The following is a 15357-nucleotide window of genomic DNA, read 5'->3' as shown; positions in this document are numbered from 1 at the left end:
TGTTTTCTGGAACTCACTGCTGGCCATGTAATTTACATCCCACAGGCATTTCTCAGCCTTCTATTGAAAACTGGTTGTTAAAATGTAAATCTGCCTAAAGCCTTGAACAAATCTCTTCCAGTGATGAAAGTCAAGATTTTCTGCATACTCAAGCTGAAGGCTCAATTTACATATTTGGAATTAAAATCAAAATTAGGGTATTTTCAGTAAGACTGGAGAAAACGTAGATGGAGCTGTAACTTTAAAAGGGAAATGTTTTATGTGCCTTAGACACTTGGTGGATGAGCTAAAATGGCTGGATTTATTCAGAGGGATGGTGTTTAGATGACACAGGTAATGAGGCTCAGAAATTGATGTAAGATGTAGATACTGCTGTTTCCCTTTCTTGCAATTCTCCATTCTTTCATACTTCTCTGGGAAGCCTTCCACTGTCCTTCAGAACTGGGGTGCTCATCTCTGCAGACCTGGTTGCTGCCTGCAGGTACATGTGACCCTTCTGGAAGAGCCAATGGCAAGAAAGGCAGCAAGCAGAAACCAAATGGAGTGCGGACCTCCTGAGCCATGCTTCTCGGATTTTCACATCCCTCTGAATCCTTTCCTTTAGGAGCGTTTAAAGTGCAGATTCTGTTTCAGTAGGACTGGGGTGGTATGCTGCATAACAAATTATTCCAAAACTGAGTGGCCTAAAGCAACATCTGTTATCTTCTAGTTTCTGTGAGTCAGGAATTCAAGTGCAGCTTCTTGCTTCTCTCAAGAGGCTGCACATGAGACAAAAGCCAGGACAGTGCAGTCATCTGAACACTTAACCGGGGCTAGAGGATCTATTTCCAAGATGCTCACTTACATGGGTGTTGGCAGGAGGCCTCAGTTTCTTCCCGTGGACCTGTCCGTAGGCTGCTTGAGTGTCCTCCCTACCTGTCAGCTGACTTTCCTCGGACCGAGAGAGCCATGAGGGAGAGCAGGGAAGAAAGTGCAAATGCCTTTTATGACCAGCTCTCAAAAGCCACACTGTCATTTCCAACATACTCTATTAAAAGCAAGTTGCTAAGTCCAACCATACTCCAAAAGAGGAGAATCAAGCTCCACTGCTCGAAAGGAGAAGTGTCAAAGAATTTGTGGACATGTTTTAAAAACGCCACAGGTAGAGCTTGCTCCCAAGTGGTGCAGGTGCTGGCTCTTGGATGGTACGTTGAGTAGAAGGTACTACGCAACCACCAATGAGATTTTAGTCTCATGATGCTTATTTCTGGCACCATAATCTGCTTTCTGAGTAGGTCACCCCAGATTACTCTCTAAATTATTCATTCACTCATTCATTCTCTCTTATTAAGTATAAACCATATTAATACAAATTAATATCCACATGAAAAACTACATTTTGAGTAAACATCAAGGTTTGGAGACTAGTTTTGCCAGACACTCTCACCTTGACTAGAATAAAGATGAGAAACAGCCCAGCTTCAGTTTTCTTCAGGAACTTTGGTGTGACTCCCTCCCTTCTCCAGCACGTGGGTCTCACCTCCACCCCTTGAAGCTCCAGCTACCCCTGTCAGCACCTGTACACAGCACACTGTCTCCCCAGAGGGTTCCTATTCTTCGAGCTGTTTTTATCCTTTCATCCAATATGATGATTTCTTCTAGTTTAAATACAGTAGGAGATTTCTAATTTTTTGCATGTTAGTCGTTATTATTCCTGGCATCATCCCTTGTCAGATGTGGCGACGACAGTCATTCCATGTGCTGTCAATTAGCCTTAAAAGACTTTGTTTTAGTTCTCTATTTTACCATAATATTTCTTGAATCTTAATTTTAGTAAACTCTTCACTCTCCAGCATGATAAAGGGATTGAGATGTTCTGGTCAGTCAGTAACGAGGAAGCTAAAGAGCTGTTGTATGTATAGTGACTGACTTAAACTTTTCCAAAACGGTTAGAATATAATAAAATTAATATAACAAATGCACCTTTACTGAATATAATTTCTGTGAATACTCAGAAAATACTTTAGTATTCCCAGTCATAACTGTGGATATGCAGTGCCAGTCTTAGGAGCAGTTATGGAATAGGCAGTTAGATGCCAAGAAAGCCCACTGCTCCTCTCAATAAATAAAATATATATATTATTAATTGCTGATGGTTTTATATATATGTCTCCTGTTGACTCCCGCTATTTTGTCACTAGCAGTTTTTTCCTTTGCATTCAGCATTACCCTATCCTTGTGTCCTCTTCTAAAATAAAAATGTTTCTGGGAGAGGTAGCAGAAATTGCACCTTAACCTTTAATATGAAGTTCCCTAAATCACATCCCTTAGGTGACAGGCAGAGGGAGGCTGGATAGATGGGATAAGTGAAGGGAAAAGGTGACACAGAGAAAGGAAGGCAGAACTAACATTGGAGGGGAGGGAGTTCTTCTGCTTTGCTATTTCATCACTTGGCTTCATTCATTCTTCTGTGACCAAAGCCTGACGAAGTATGAAGTGCCAGTAAATGGATCCTTCTGCTTAACAGAATTTCAGATTGAACTGTGCTTCCCGTCTGGTGCTTTGGCGGCAAAGAGCACTACTTGATTTTGTGCTGGGAGATTGAGATATTTCTTCTGAGTATATAATAATGATAAGAGACTTTGTAATGTTCAGGACAGAATCTAAAATTCAAATACATAATCTGGAGTGGATTTTTATGTTCCCCTTACCAACCCACTCATCACTCATACAAAGCTGAGTGGTCTTTAAAAGGGCTTATGTATTTTTTCCCCCATTTCCTGGGAGTTGGTACATTAGAAACTGTCAAGAAATTGATGAGCCTTCAGGTCTACTAATTCATTCCTTGGAAGTTAGATGAATGTGCCCGCATTCTGCGAGATGCAGTTTGAAGTTTCTACTGCAGTATTGCCATTTTAAAAACTACTGTTCTTGCCTCTTTTTTTGCCTCTAGGAAAGCTGTCCAAGTAACTGGATTTATGTCTTTTTAACTCAGGGCTTGTTGTTCAGTATTCAAATGACAATGGGATTCTCTGGCATTTACTTCGAGAGTTGGACTTCATGTCATTTCTGGAACCGCAGATCATCTCCATCGACCTGCCACGAGAGGCAAAGACGCCTGCAACAGCTTTTCGATGGTGGCAACCCCAACATGGCAAGTTGCTGCTCACCCCCACTTTCCTAGGAGCATTTAGATCATCCAGTTAAAGCCACCTTGTATTATGTGTCTCTTAATTTGCTGTCAATTTCTAGATAATTTGATTTAAAACCACAATCATAAAGATAGTCATATCTCTATGTAATGAACCTTCTCTAACTGCCTTTATTCATCTGATTTCAGGGAAGCATTCAGCCCAGTGGGCCTTGGATGATGTCCTTATAGGAGTGAATGACAGCTCTCAAACTGGGTTTCAGGACAAATTTGATGGCTCTTTAGATTTGCAAGCCAACTGGTATCGAATCCAAGGAGGTCAAGTTGACATTGACTGCCTCTCTATGGATACCGCTCTGATATTCACCGAAAACATAGGTATATATTTTCACCGGATAAAGGAAGAGTATTTAATTAACTAGAGGAGTAAATTAACTAAAACCCAAGAGGAGATCCTCTCATGCAAAACTGTGTGCATAACTGCCTGCGCTGAGGGAGGCTCTTGGAAATAAACAGTTGTGGTGTTCTCTAATGTAACTTGCTGAGCCCAACGACGATTTTCCCTGGAACTGTCTTTCATGGGGCATGCCTAATGTGATTAAGGTTTCTTAAAAGCAGGGCAAAAATATCTATCTGAAGACATTCTCATGTTTCATAATCTGCAGAATTACAGACTGTATATTAGCTCATCTCAAGGTGTAAAGCTTTTCGAGTGAGCAGCCTCCCATATTTCCGAGTCTATGCTAACCAGATAAAAATAGTCTGCATGAGACGGAAAGCCAAAGCACAGGAGAGGTGCTATAGATAAGACATGATTTTTTTTTTCTTTTTTGGCTACTGAAAGCATGGCAAACATAAACACCAAGTAAGAAAAGAGAGCACAATTACACGCTACCATTAAACTTCTCCTTTGTTGTAGGAAAACCTCGTTATGCTGAGACCTGGGACTTTCACGTGTCAGCCTCCACCTTCTTGCAGTTTGAAATGAGCATGGGCTGCAGCAAGCCCTTCAGCGCCTCCCACGGCGTACAGCTCCAGTATTCTCTGAACAATGGCAGGGACTGGCATCTTGTCACCGAAGAGTGTGTTCCTCCAACCATTGGCTGTCTGCACTACACAGAGAGTTCAATTTACACCTCCGAGAGATTCCAGAATTGGAAGCGGATCACTGTCTACCTTCCATTCTCCACCATGTGAGAACTATCATTTGGCTACATGTCAGAACCTTAGGTTTCTGTCCCCTAATTGGAAAATAATTATGATGCCACTTGGCAGTTCTATTAGTCTCTCATGATAATTATGCATAAGAACGTCCCAGGGGGGAGAAAAGTTCAGGTGCTTTGGGTTGCAGTTTTTAGATGTGGTCCGGAGTTCTGAGAGTATTACAAGGCTAAACTTTTCTGTTCTTTAGCAACAGGGAAGGCTACCCGCCAGATTCAAACTGTTGTAAAGATAAACATCTACCAATAACCAAACTGGTACTTTTCCCCATGAAGCAGTTTATGAAATCATCACATATGGAAGAGTATCCTCAGTGCTTTTTTTTTTTTTAAATCTCAGTACCACAAGAAGAGTAAAAGGTTCATTCTTCTGGAATGTTCTTATCATTTTACACCTTTCTTCCCCTCCCCAGCATTTCAGATCACATTCGGGAGTTACAGTAGGGCTTACAGCTGGTTCCCGCTTCTGTGGCTTAGGCATTTGAATACTCTGGGGATCTTTCTAGGAATTAATATGGTGGCTGGTTAGAGACTGTACCATCCTGGGGCTGCTCCCCCCAGACCCCTGCATCTCCCTTCCATTGCTCTGTTCTGAATTGTAGGCAAGTTGGCCTCTGCAAGCTCCATTTGCCAGCCTCCTGGTTTGCTGGCTTCCTGATGGATTTAGAGAGTGGCAGACAGTGGCAAGAAATAGGAGGGCGGGAATAAAGTTAAACCAGGATATTCCTCTCCCCCTCCCTTTCTGCCTTAAGGGCTTCTTGGCCAATTTCAGTGGCTCCAGCTCCCCTGAGGTGTTCCTCCTTGTGACACTGGCCCCTGGGCACTGGCAACAATGTCTCCTTGCTGTATCCTGCCATCTTTGGACTTGTAGTGGCTTCCTGACTGTTAAACTCTGGTTCCCTCACTGCCCCTGTGCTCTGCCACTAACTGTATATCCAGTTTCTTGTAGTAAATTCTCTCTGTGTTAAATACTTGGAGTGGTTTCAATTTTCCTGATTCAGTTGTGGTTCAGAGATGTAAAATCAAGTGACAGGAAAAAAATAAAAATAAAAAACACAGGAAACCAAAGCATTTTAGTATTTAACCTAAAATAAGTTCCTATCAATCCCAAAGCTTTAAAGAATGTGCTCACTCGTAGCTCATTTATTCACTTTATTTTTATTCAACAAACATGTGTTGAATATCTGTTGTGTCTTAGAACTCTGATACAGAATGAATAAGCTGATGCCAGGATCGAAGTGTAATACTTAGGGTAACATATATCTAACAGTTAGTCATGCCGTCAAATGACAACAGAGGCAAAACTCAGAGAGAATATTGAAACACTGGGGGATACTACCTAACTCAGCTGGGGGAGATTGGAGGGAACTCCCCGGAAGAGCTGATGTCTGAGCCGAGTCTAAGTAAGTGAGTAGAGCTGTCCGAGTGAGGAGGGCTTATGCGAGGGCTGTTGTAAACCAAAACAAAATCCCAGAGACCAGGAAAGGCATGCGTTGATGGGGAAACTGAAGGATTCAGGGCTGTCGGAGTGTAATTGTGAGGAGAGACCAGGGAAAGATGAGGCAAGGGAAGAGGGCAGACGATGAAGGGGCCACGTGTGTCATATTAAGCAGTTTGGCCTTGACATTGCGTGTGTGGGGGAACCATTTAAAGGGTGTTAAGCTGAGTGGTGACGTGATTAGATGTCCGCTTCAGAGCCAGCACGCTGACAGCTGTGTTGCCTTGAGGAAGAACTTGTGGAGGGGAAACAGTAGCACTTGAAAAATGTTACTGTTGAAATTCCACTTCAAGTCGACTGTTCCACGTTCCAAAGAACTAACACGCTTCTGCCGTGCAGTCTGTTCCTGAATGAGACACTACTACTGCTGTTTGGGAAGGCTGCACGTATTTCTAGGTAGAGCGGTCTTCTGATAGTATATTCCAAAGAACAGATTGCTAATATAGTTTAAAAAAAAAATAGGAGTGTATCGTTACCATTACTAGTCCTCACCTTTAAGGGAGTCGAGCCCTCAGGAACCAAAATCAAGGCAGAAATTGGATAGGGCTTCCACTTACTGTCTCAGAAGCCATTTAAGGGGCAGTAGGACAGAGCCCTCATGGCAAGAACTTTGTAAAATTCCAACTTATCCTCATGTTTATCATCCTTGACCTCTTCCCCGGTACTCAATAGCAGTGAAAGCCTGAAAGCAAAAACTAAAATTCTGTGTGAACTACTACAGAATAGATTAACAACAAGGTCCTACTGTACAGCACAGGGAACAATATTCAATAACTTGTAATAACCTATAATGGAAAGGAGTATGAAAAAGAATATATATATGTATAACTGAATCACTGCTGTGCACCAGCAATTAACTCCACAGTGTAAATCAACTGCACTTCAGCAAAAAAAAAAAAAACACTAAACTAAAAACTTAAATTCTGCATTTAGTTCAAACAGAGTAAATCAGTAGTTCAAAGTAACTTTCCTATCTCACACATGTTCAGAGGTGCTTGTATGAAGGAAATGGTGAAATGTTTTTCAAGCATGTTTTCTACTCTTCTGTTTGTGGGTCAAGAGGAAACAACATCTACTATTGGTGTGAAAACAGTCTTAAATAAGAAGGAACTGGAACCCAGAGGAGGGCACTTGAAAGCAGAAGAATTGAAATCAATGTTTTTGTGCTCTGAAGGTTGCCAGTCAAACCAAGTGTGGGTCTTTTGTTTTGTTTTGTTTGCTTAGATCCCCCAGGACCCGGTTCCGATGGATCCAAGCCAACTACACTGTGGGGGCTGACTCCTGGGCTATTGATAATGTCGTGCTGGCCTCGGGATGCCCTTGGATGTGCTCAGGACGAGGGGTTTGTGACGCTGGACGCTGTGTGTAAGTTAATAAAACTGGCAGTTTCTTTCTTTGCAATGAAAAATAAAAATGGCTTCTTGAACTCACGACAAATAATGCCTTTTCTCCACTCCTTTTTTTCTTAGGTGTGACCGGGGCTTTGGTGGAACCTACTGTGTTCCCTTCCTCCCTCTGCCCTCGATTCTTAAAGATGATTTCAACGGAAACTTACATCCCGACCTCTGGCCTGAAGTGTACGGTGCAGAGAGGGGGAATCTGAATGGTGAAACCATCAAATCTGGAACCTCGCTCATTTTTAAAGGGGTCAGATAAGATTCTTCATCACTGCCACTGAAATTCCTTTCTTTACTCACTGCTCCACACAGATGCATTTCTTTTCAGATGACGTACTGTTTTATACACTGTCATTGTCCTCTAGCGCATGTCATGTTCCCTCTTATATTCATGGCAGTCATTTGATATGACCCACTTAGGCATAAAATTTACTCTCTGCTCTGGTGATCAGACCTTCTTTACTCTCTCCTGGAATTATAGATGTAAGATATATATGTTATATATATGTATACAGTGTGTGTGTGTATATACATATATATACACACACACACATATATACTGTTTCTAGAATCTTGACTTCTGGGATGTAGCATTTTATATGTTTTTAAATATTCAACTTGCAATATCTTAAAAAAGGATTTTCTGAAAGGTTTTTGCTTTTTCCTTTCTTTTTCTTTCTTTTGCTCCTGCCAGTAGAGCCATTTGGTGACTTTTAGGAAAACCAAACATTTAAGTCAAGTTAAATAGCATTCTCGAAACTGAGAAAACTAAAATTCTGTGTCAGCTACTACATACAGAATAGATAAACAACCAGGGCCTAGTGTAGTGTTAGTATATTTTTGTATTTCAACCTGGATATTGGTTAGGGGTTGTTAGGCGATTGTGTGAGGCTGGGCTGAACTGACACGTCTTTATATGTGAATACATGCCACATCCCGTCTCTCAGCATGGGGAAATCGGCTAATCTAGGTGTGCAAATGAAATCTTGAAGAAAAATCTGCATGAGTTTCTGGACACCCATAATGATTAACACCTAACTCTTAGAAAATTAGACACCCTGGAACTTTTTTCAATTATGGTTAATAGATGCTGGCTATCATCCTTGTTTGAATCCAGAGTTCTTCTCAAGTTTTGAATGAAAGAGAAAAAAAACGCTTCAGGGGCCGGAGAGATTTACAAGTCACTAAGAGTTATAAGGGACTGAAGAAACTGAGACAGGACATTGCAGGGTGGAAACTACTATTCCTTTGTGTTTTTTCAGTCTTGTCTAAGGCTTTGGCTCTCGTAGCCACTATCCGTTTGAAGCAGTTTACAAGACCAAAGAAGCCAAAATCTTTACCTGATAAAATTTTAAGCAGTAGAATTAACCTGGTCTCTGGATCCTGTAAACAAGGAAGACATACCGTCTTTATATTTACCCTTTAGCCATCAAAATGCAAGGGCAGCCAAGCATTGTTTGTGTTAGACACATTACCTATCAGCTCTGCAAGACGTGGAGAGGGCTTCGCGTGGGCCATGCAGATGGTTGTGCTGTAGCTTGACCTAGAAAGGCATTCTTCTGTGAGAAAGGAAATGATAGTCTCTTTTTAATGTTTATAGATTCAGGAGTACTATCAGCTATTAAAATAGCTTACATTTAGCACAAATGGATTACTGAACCTGGAAAAGGATGAGAAAAGAAACATGTGTGTGAACTCGAATAGATGCAGAAGCAGGGCGTGACAGTTCCAGCAGGCAATTATGTATTGTGCTTAACTACAACAGAATTTAAAATGTGAAAGAAAGGTACTTTCATGTTACAGATCATGCCCACTTTCAACAAAATTGTTCCTACAAGACACTGTAAAATGGGTCCTTTTATGGCTGACTTGTACTGGCCCCTGGGAACAATTTTATACTACTTTCCATAATCACGGGGAAAGAGTGATCATATTCCTTTACCTTGATGTTAGCAAGGGATATTTATTAGCTGGATCTATTAAGTACTCACCTCACAGCATTTTCGTTATAAGATAAAGAAGCTGACTTTCCCCATAACCTTAGCCTCTACATGGCACCAAGCTGCGAAAAACACCCAAGGCCTTGTGCTTATAAGTGCACGAGGGGGAGGGTAAAGATATCAAGACACGAAGAACAGACAGTGATCAAGTGACGTGGACGGAGCAGGGCAGTGAGTTATTAGGATAAAAGAAAAACAAGAGTGGAAATAAGAGACTTTTTTTTTTACATGGCAACCTTCTATCCTGGAAGTTTGAGTCTATGCTTTTTGAAGTTCAGGGATGGGAATAAATGCAGTTGCTTTTTCATTACGATGTCAACTAATTCTCAAATTCTAAATCTAACATTACCTGGACATCTCTCCCCAAGCCAAACGATGATTTAATAAACAAAACACTGATACCTTATAAAGGATGGAGGATACGTTTCAGAATCTGACACAGCTGGGTTCGAGTCCTGCCATCATCACTTATGCACTCTTGAGCAAATTATTGTCCCTCTCAGACTTTCAGTTTCCTTATCTGCAACAGGAAGAAAATGCTATCTTTCCCTTAGGAGAGATCAATGCTTAAAAGGAGTAAAGTGGTTCTTTTAGAACCCAGCATGCTGTAGGCATTCAGTGTTTGGTTGCTATGACGAAATTAGTCCTATTTAAATTTTTTCAGCTATTGAGGAATGTGCTCTATAATAAATGTTAAGAAGAGGAAGAATTTGCTTTCTCTGCCTAAGATTACATTTGGTATTTGTTAGTCGAGAATTAAGAAATCGGTGGACAGTGACCACTCCGTATCCCACAGCCCTGCACCACCCAAGAGGCATCTCACTTACACCTGAGAAACTGAAAGGCCTTTTTGGACCTATGACATTTGCATAGTGAAATTTTATTTTCTTGGCTGTCACTGCAAGCCTGTGTACACACGGAGAAGACAAGCTATGGAGCTGTCAATCCCAGGCCACCAGAAATAGTTAATTAGCAGAAAAAATTGCTAAACCCAATGTGATCGCTTTCCGCCTTCCTTGGCTTCTCTGCATGAACGGTTTCAGCCGAGGCTTGGGGACTTGCTTAGTTATGCCTTATTTAACTTGACCAACTGAAGGGTGTTGTGTCAGCCTCGATGAGAGCCTCCTGGGGCTGTCAGAGCACGCAAAGGAGGAAGTTCCTAAGACTCTTTAGAACCCTGAAAAAGTTACCTGTTAGCTCCCAGCTTCCAGCTGGAGCACTTGGCACATTTTCCATCTGTTTCCTTGTTACTCCTCTCACAGCATGCTGTGATCAAAGGAGGCTGTTTTTTAAAAGGCCTATAGATATGTAATGCTATCATTTTTGCACAGCTTTTTGTAAGAGTCACAGCAAAGTGTGACTTAGAGTTGAGACAGTGAGATGTTGTTATTCAGGCCTAGGGAATGAAAGCCTTTAAAAGGGGGAAATGCTCGATTTTTCCTTTCAAACTGGACCAAATATTGCTTCATGATCATGATATGTCTATTATTTAGCAAGTTAGAGATATCAAATCAAAGGAAAATAATCTTACAAATGAAATAAGATTGCTTAACACCTATGTTTTTGTTTTCAGGAGGGACTACGGATGATCATTTCACGAGATCTAGACTGCACCAATACAATGTATGTCCAGTTTTCACTTCGATTTATAGCGAAAGGTAAGTCATTTCTATGGGCATGAATTATTTCCCTTCAAACAAATAGCCCCATGTACAACTCCTCCTCCCCAAAGAAATAACAGATTCGAGGCCCGCAAATTTTGTTCTGTGGGAGAGCTAACATAAATTTCAGTGCGTGTGCTCACAAATGTTCTTCTGTAATATATATTCATCTTAATATAATGGTAAGATAACTATCCATTTTAGAATAATTTCATATATGGTGTAGTAATCATTACTAATTGTGCAGTAGTTTAATTTATAATCATGTCCCAAGTCTTCGTTCCACCACTTCTTTCTAGCCAAAAGAAATTTAAATTTAAAAAAATTTAACTTACAGAAATTTGGGGTTTTCTTTTACAGATGTGAACCCTAAAAGACAACTGTGTCATTCTGACCTTTCATATTGACTTTTAATTGATTTTCTTGACAAATAATGCCATTTGGATACAATAAATTTTCCAGTAAATTTTTGTGTATGTCCTGAGATTTAAATGTTTGACCCTTTGTAAAATCATGATGCCTATAGAATAAAAAATTTTTGATGTAATATTTCCTAAGTGAAATACAGAAAGACATGTGTTCATGTCTGAGAAAGAGAGAGAGATACTATTGTGTGAAAATCCAAGATTTGGTATGTATTTTGAGTTATATTTGTACAGAAAGCCCAACCTGTGATCACTTTAAGTTGCCTCGAAAGCATTTGGGCTCTAAAGCCTCTTTGTGAATATAAGTCAGCTTATGCAATGATGCCAAAAAATAGTCTAAGAATATGCCATTTCCTCATTTTATCGCAATATGTTTTATGCCTGTGCTGTCTTCCCTCCAGGTACCCCAGAGAGGTCTCACTCTATTCTATTACAATTCTCCGTCAATGGAGGGATCACATGGCACCTGATGGATGAATTTTACTTCCCTCAAACAACCAACATACTTTTCATTAACGTTCCCTTGCCGTACACAGCCCAAACCAACGCTACAAGATTCAGACTCTGGCAACCTTACAATAATGGTAAAAATGCACGTATTCTCCTGTGATCAAAACTGACTGTGGCAGGTTAACATGCTTGCTTCTGAGGTAGAGGAAGTGTTTGTCAGCTGAGTGGCTTTGCTGTCCATAGCACATTTTACGTGCTTCACTTTTGAGGAGCCTCAATGAATATTTAACTTTATATATATTTATCTTCATGCTTGATTATATGTTGTCTTCATACTTGACTCATAAGTTCTCTTGTTGTAAATATAGCAGAATCCTGTCACAGAGCCAAGGATTTTAAAACATAATCCAGCTTTACCACTAGGTACTCATCAGTTGTAACTGCATTTTTCTCCGAATTCATTTAGGAATACATAGTCTTTCTGAGTATGGCATTTCATTAGTGAGATGGAACAATGTTATAGCACAATGCCGTGACAAAGGAGAGGGGCTGACACCAAGCCGGCAGTGCCTTGGATAAAACAGTCTCACCACATACACTTGCCTCAGTGATAAGTTAAAGTGAATGCATAATTTAACAGCATTTTCACATGGTTTCAGAAAAATGATTTTATAAATTTATAATGTTTTATCACTGTCTATATTTCTGTTAACTGCTGATTGCAAAGGACCAGACTGTACCAAATTATGCACTTTATGGCCTAAGTAAGCACAGAGATATTGTATTAAGCAGATTCTTTGCAGAGGTAACACAGAAATGGATAAGAATAATGTACTGCCATCTCTAAAATTTAACCTGAATATTTCCTTTAGAACTAGTTAGTCAAAAATAAAATAATTTTAACTTTCTGTGAACAGAAAAAAATAATCCTGTGTAATCACTGAGTTCAAGTCCAAACAAGAAATGCAACCAGTTTCACAATCCAGAGGAGAGTTGTCTTCATGTTATGTTTGAAATGTTTGCCTGATTTTTTCTTCACTGCTTTCACCAACTGCTTCCAAAACAAGAAAAGGGAAGAAAGCTACTAGAATTAGGCCAGTAATAGGATTAGAGAGAGAAAAGCACATACACCTTCATTTAAGTCATCAAGTTGTTTCTACGGGCTCCTATTTACAGACCTTTTTTATATTTTGTAAGAATTCTACACAAAGTAGGAATCAGTGAAGAGGCAGCCTTGGGGAGTTGTGATGTTTCTCTTCAGCACGGTCTTATCACCTTGTTTCCAATTCAGTCCAAACAGTGCTTTGCAAAAGCAGCCTGGGTTTGCTCTTATCTGCTCAGTAATATCTTGCTTACACACCCAGCCTTAGTCACTGAATTAGATTCTATGACAACCTCATGAGTGGTTTTCCTAGTTTTCTGTATGTTCCCACATATCTTCAAATAAATATACAAATTCTGAAAACCATTAAGAAAAAAATTAAGTATTATGAAACATAGGGTATTTTTTTCCATGTAGTTTTTAACAATTAAATAAACTTGTGCATCAGGCCAGTGTTGTAATGGCCATGGTCCTTCAACCAGAAAGAAGCAGGATGCTAAGTCATGGGATGACTAAAAAGTCATGAGTTCCTCCACGAATAGACTAGTTAGTGTAACTCAGTTCTGAACCCACAGGCTGACCAGCCATCCTCACAGATTCAGGCGTCTTACAAATTGTCCTAAACCATGAAAGCATAACTCAAAGCCCACTCTTGACAGTGCAGGGTCCGTAGCAGCACTGTGACAGGAAGAGCCGTAGACTCTTAGCCACCTTTTGAATTAGTGAGGCTGTTCCCTGCAGTGTCAATTTACTATGATTGAAAGCTTAATTTTTTCACCCTTTAATCACTGTGAACACACTCCTATGTAGTTTGTGCTTCTGTATCTAGAAGGCATAGGTTTATCGGGTGTTGCTGAGTTCCTTCTGTACTTTACTTTCTCCCAATGAGCAAAAGCGTCCATCTGATTTTCACCATTGGAAAAACTTGCTTTATCCAAAACACCTTAGGTAAGAAAGAAGAAATCTGGATTGTTGATGACTTCATCATTGATGGAAATAATTTAAACAACCCGGTGATGCTTCTGGATACTTTTGACTTTGGGCCCAGAGAAGACAATTGGTTTTTCTATCCTGGTGGTAACATAGGTCTTTACTGCCCGTATTCATCCAAAGGAGCACCGTAAGTAATTGAGAAGTTGAAAATAAAGCCACTGCTCTATACTGATCACAATGAACTTTTGCCTTAATGGATTCCGTGTTGTTTTCTTGTATGACAGCGAGGAAGATTCGGCCATGGTGTTTGTTTCAAATGAAGTTGGTGAGCATTCCATTACCACTCGTGACCTGAATGTGAATGAGAACACCATCATACAATTTGAGGTACTTGACTTTGTTCTATTAGAAATGCTTTAAATTTTATCTTGAACAAAAGCTAGGAAAGAGGAGGAAAATCTCAGATAATTTCATGCATTATGACTTTCCATTTTTGTGCAAGGACAAAAGAGGTTTTACATCATAATTTACTTTTATTAGCAGAACCAATTGTCCTACTAAGGTTTATTTCTGAATTTTGGTCCTTTATTTATGACATAATCTCCTCACCTACTACAATGGGAAATTGTTGAAATAAATTATTTCAAACATTATAAAAAATGAAAAGGACCGTACTATTCTAGTATTATTATATTTACAATTTTTATGTGTTACTAGGAACCCACATCAGTATAACTATACCATGCCAGCACGTTTACATAACATTTATCATTGTGTCATGAATTTTATAGATAAAATAATACTATACTCTTTCTTATAGTTCTGTGTATTTCGTTAATTTCCATGGACTCCTTATATTTTTCAAGACAGAAAGTTGATAATGTATGAAAAGAGAACTTCTATGAATTTCAAAAACTTGGATAAAATCAGCAGAACCAAAGGCCCATTGTGCTAGGGCTCAACTGTATTAACTTTTGAAGACACTTGATTCATAGCTGAAATCTGTACCAACCATTGGATAGGCTTAAAATAGTACCTAATTTCATCAACAAAGTTCTGAATATTTGTTTTAGATGAACTGTCCACATCCTCTAAGTCAGAGTTAGTTCTTTCATCTTAAAGTCAAAGACCAAATGATGCCTTCGTGGAGAAATTATTCTCTATTTTAAGTTTTCTATTGTATTTTCTAAATTTATTTTAAGTTACTTATATAACCTTCGGTTACCTTTTCTAACATTTATGCTTTAAATGTTGATAAAAAGTAACGCTTGTGGCCCTTTTACGAGTTCTGTTATCAAAAGAATCTAGGTAGAAGCAAATGCCTACAGCTGAAAAGTTTATCAGATGTCGGCGGTTTACTCATTAGAAGGTAAGCGCCGTAAGCTCAACAACAAAAGTTACACAAGTATAAATACATCCAGTCGCTACGACAGCAAGAAAATGTTGATCCCCATTGAAGGAGGGAAATTTCTTCATAGAAAGAATCACATGCATTTATTTAAGTTTTAGTTTAATTCACTTGAAAGCACGAGAAAGGAATG

General features: G+C 39.6%; 1 protein-coding gene across 1 annotated transcript in view; it reads left to right on the top strand.

Moving 5' to 3' along the window:
• The window catches only part of RELN (reelin), a 440736-nt gene that overhangs the window by 356573 nt on the left and 68806 nt on the right, over nt 1–15357 (top strand). Inside the window, exons 32-40 of the mRNA XM_072965186.1 lie at nt 2975–3133; nt 3320–3508; nt 4050–4323; nt 7073–7213; nt 7318–7495; nt 10819–10903; nt 11733–11915; nt 13832–14003; nt 14101–14203. Of these exons, the coding sequence (XP_072821287.1) occupies nt 2975–3133; nt 3320–3508; nt 4050–4323; nt 7073–7213; nt 7318–7495; nt 10819–10903; nt 11733–11915; nt 13832–14003; nt 14101–14203 (1484 nt within the window). The remainder of the gene's footprint in view (nt 1–2974; nt 3134–3319; nt 3509–4049; nt 4324–7072; nt 7214–7317; nt 7496–10818; nt 10904–11732; nt 11916–13831; nt 14004–14100; nt 14204–15357) is intronic.

Source organism: Vicugna pacos, chromosome 7, assembly GCF_048564905.1.
Source record: "Vicugna pacos chromosome 7, VicPac4, whole genome shotgun sequence".
Taxonomy (NCBI): Eukaryota; Metazoa; Chordata; class Mammalia; order Artiodactyla; family Camelidae; genus Vicugna; species Vicugna pacos.
This window is presented reverse-complemented; position numbering and strand designations above follow the sequence as displayed.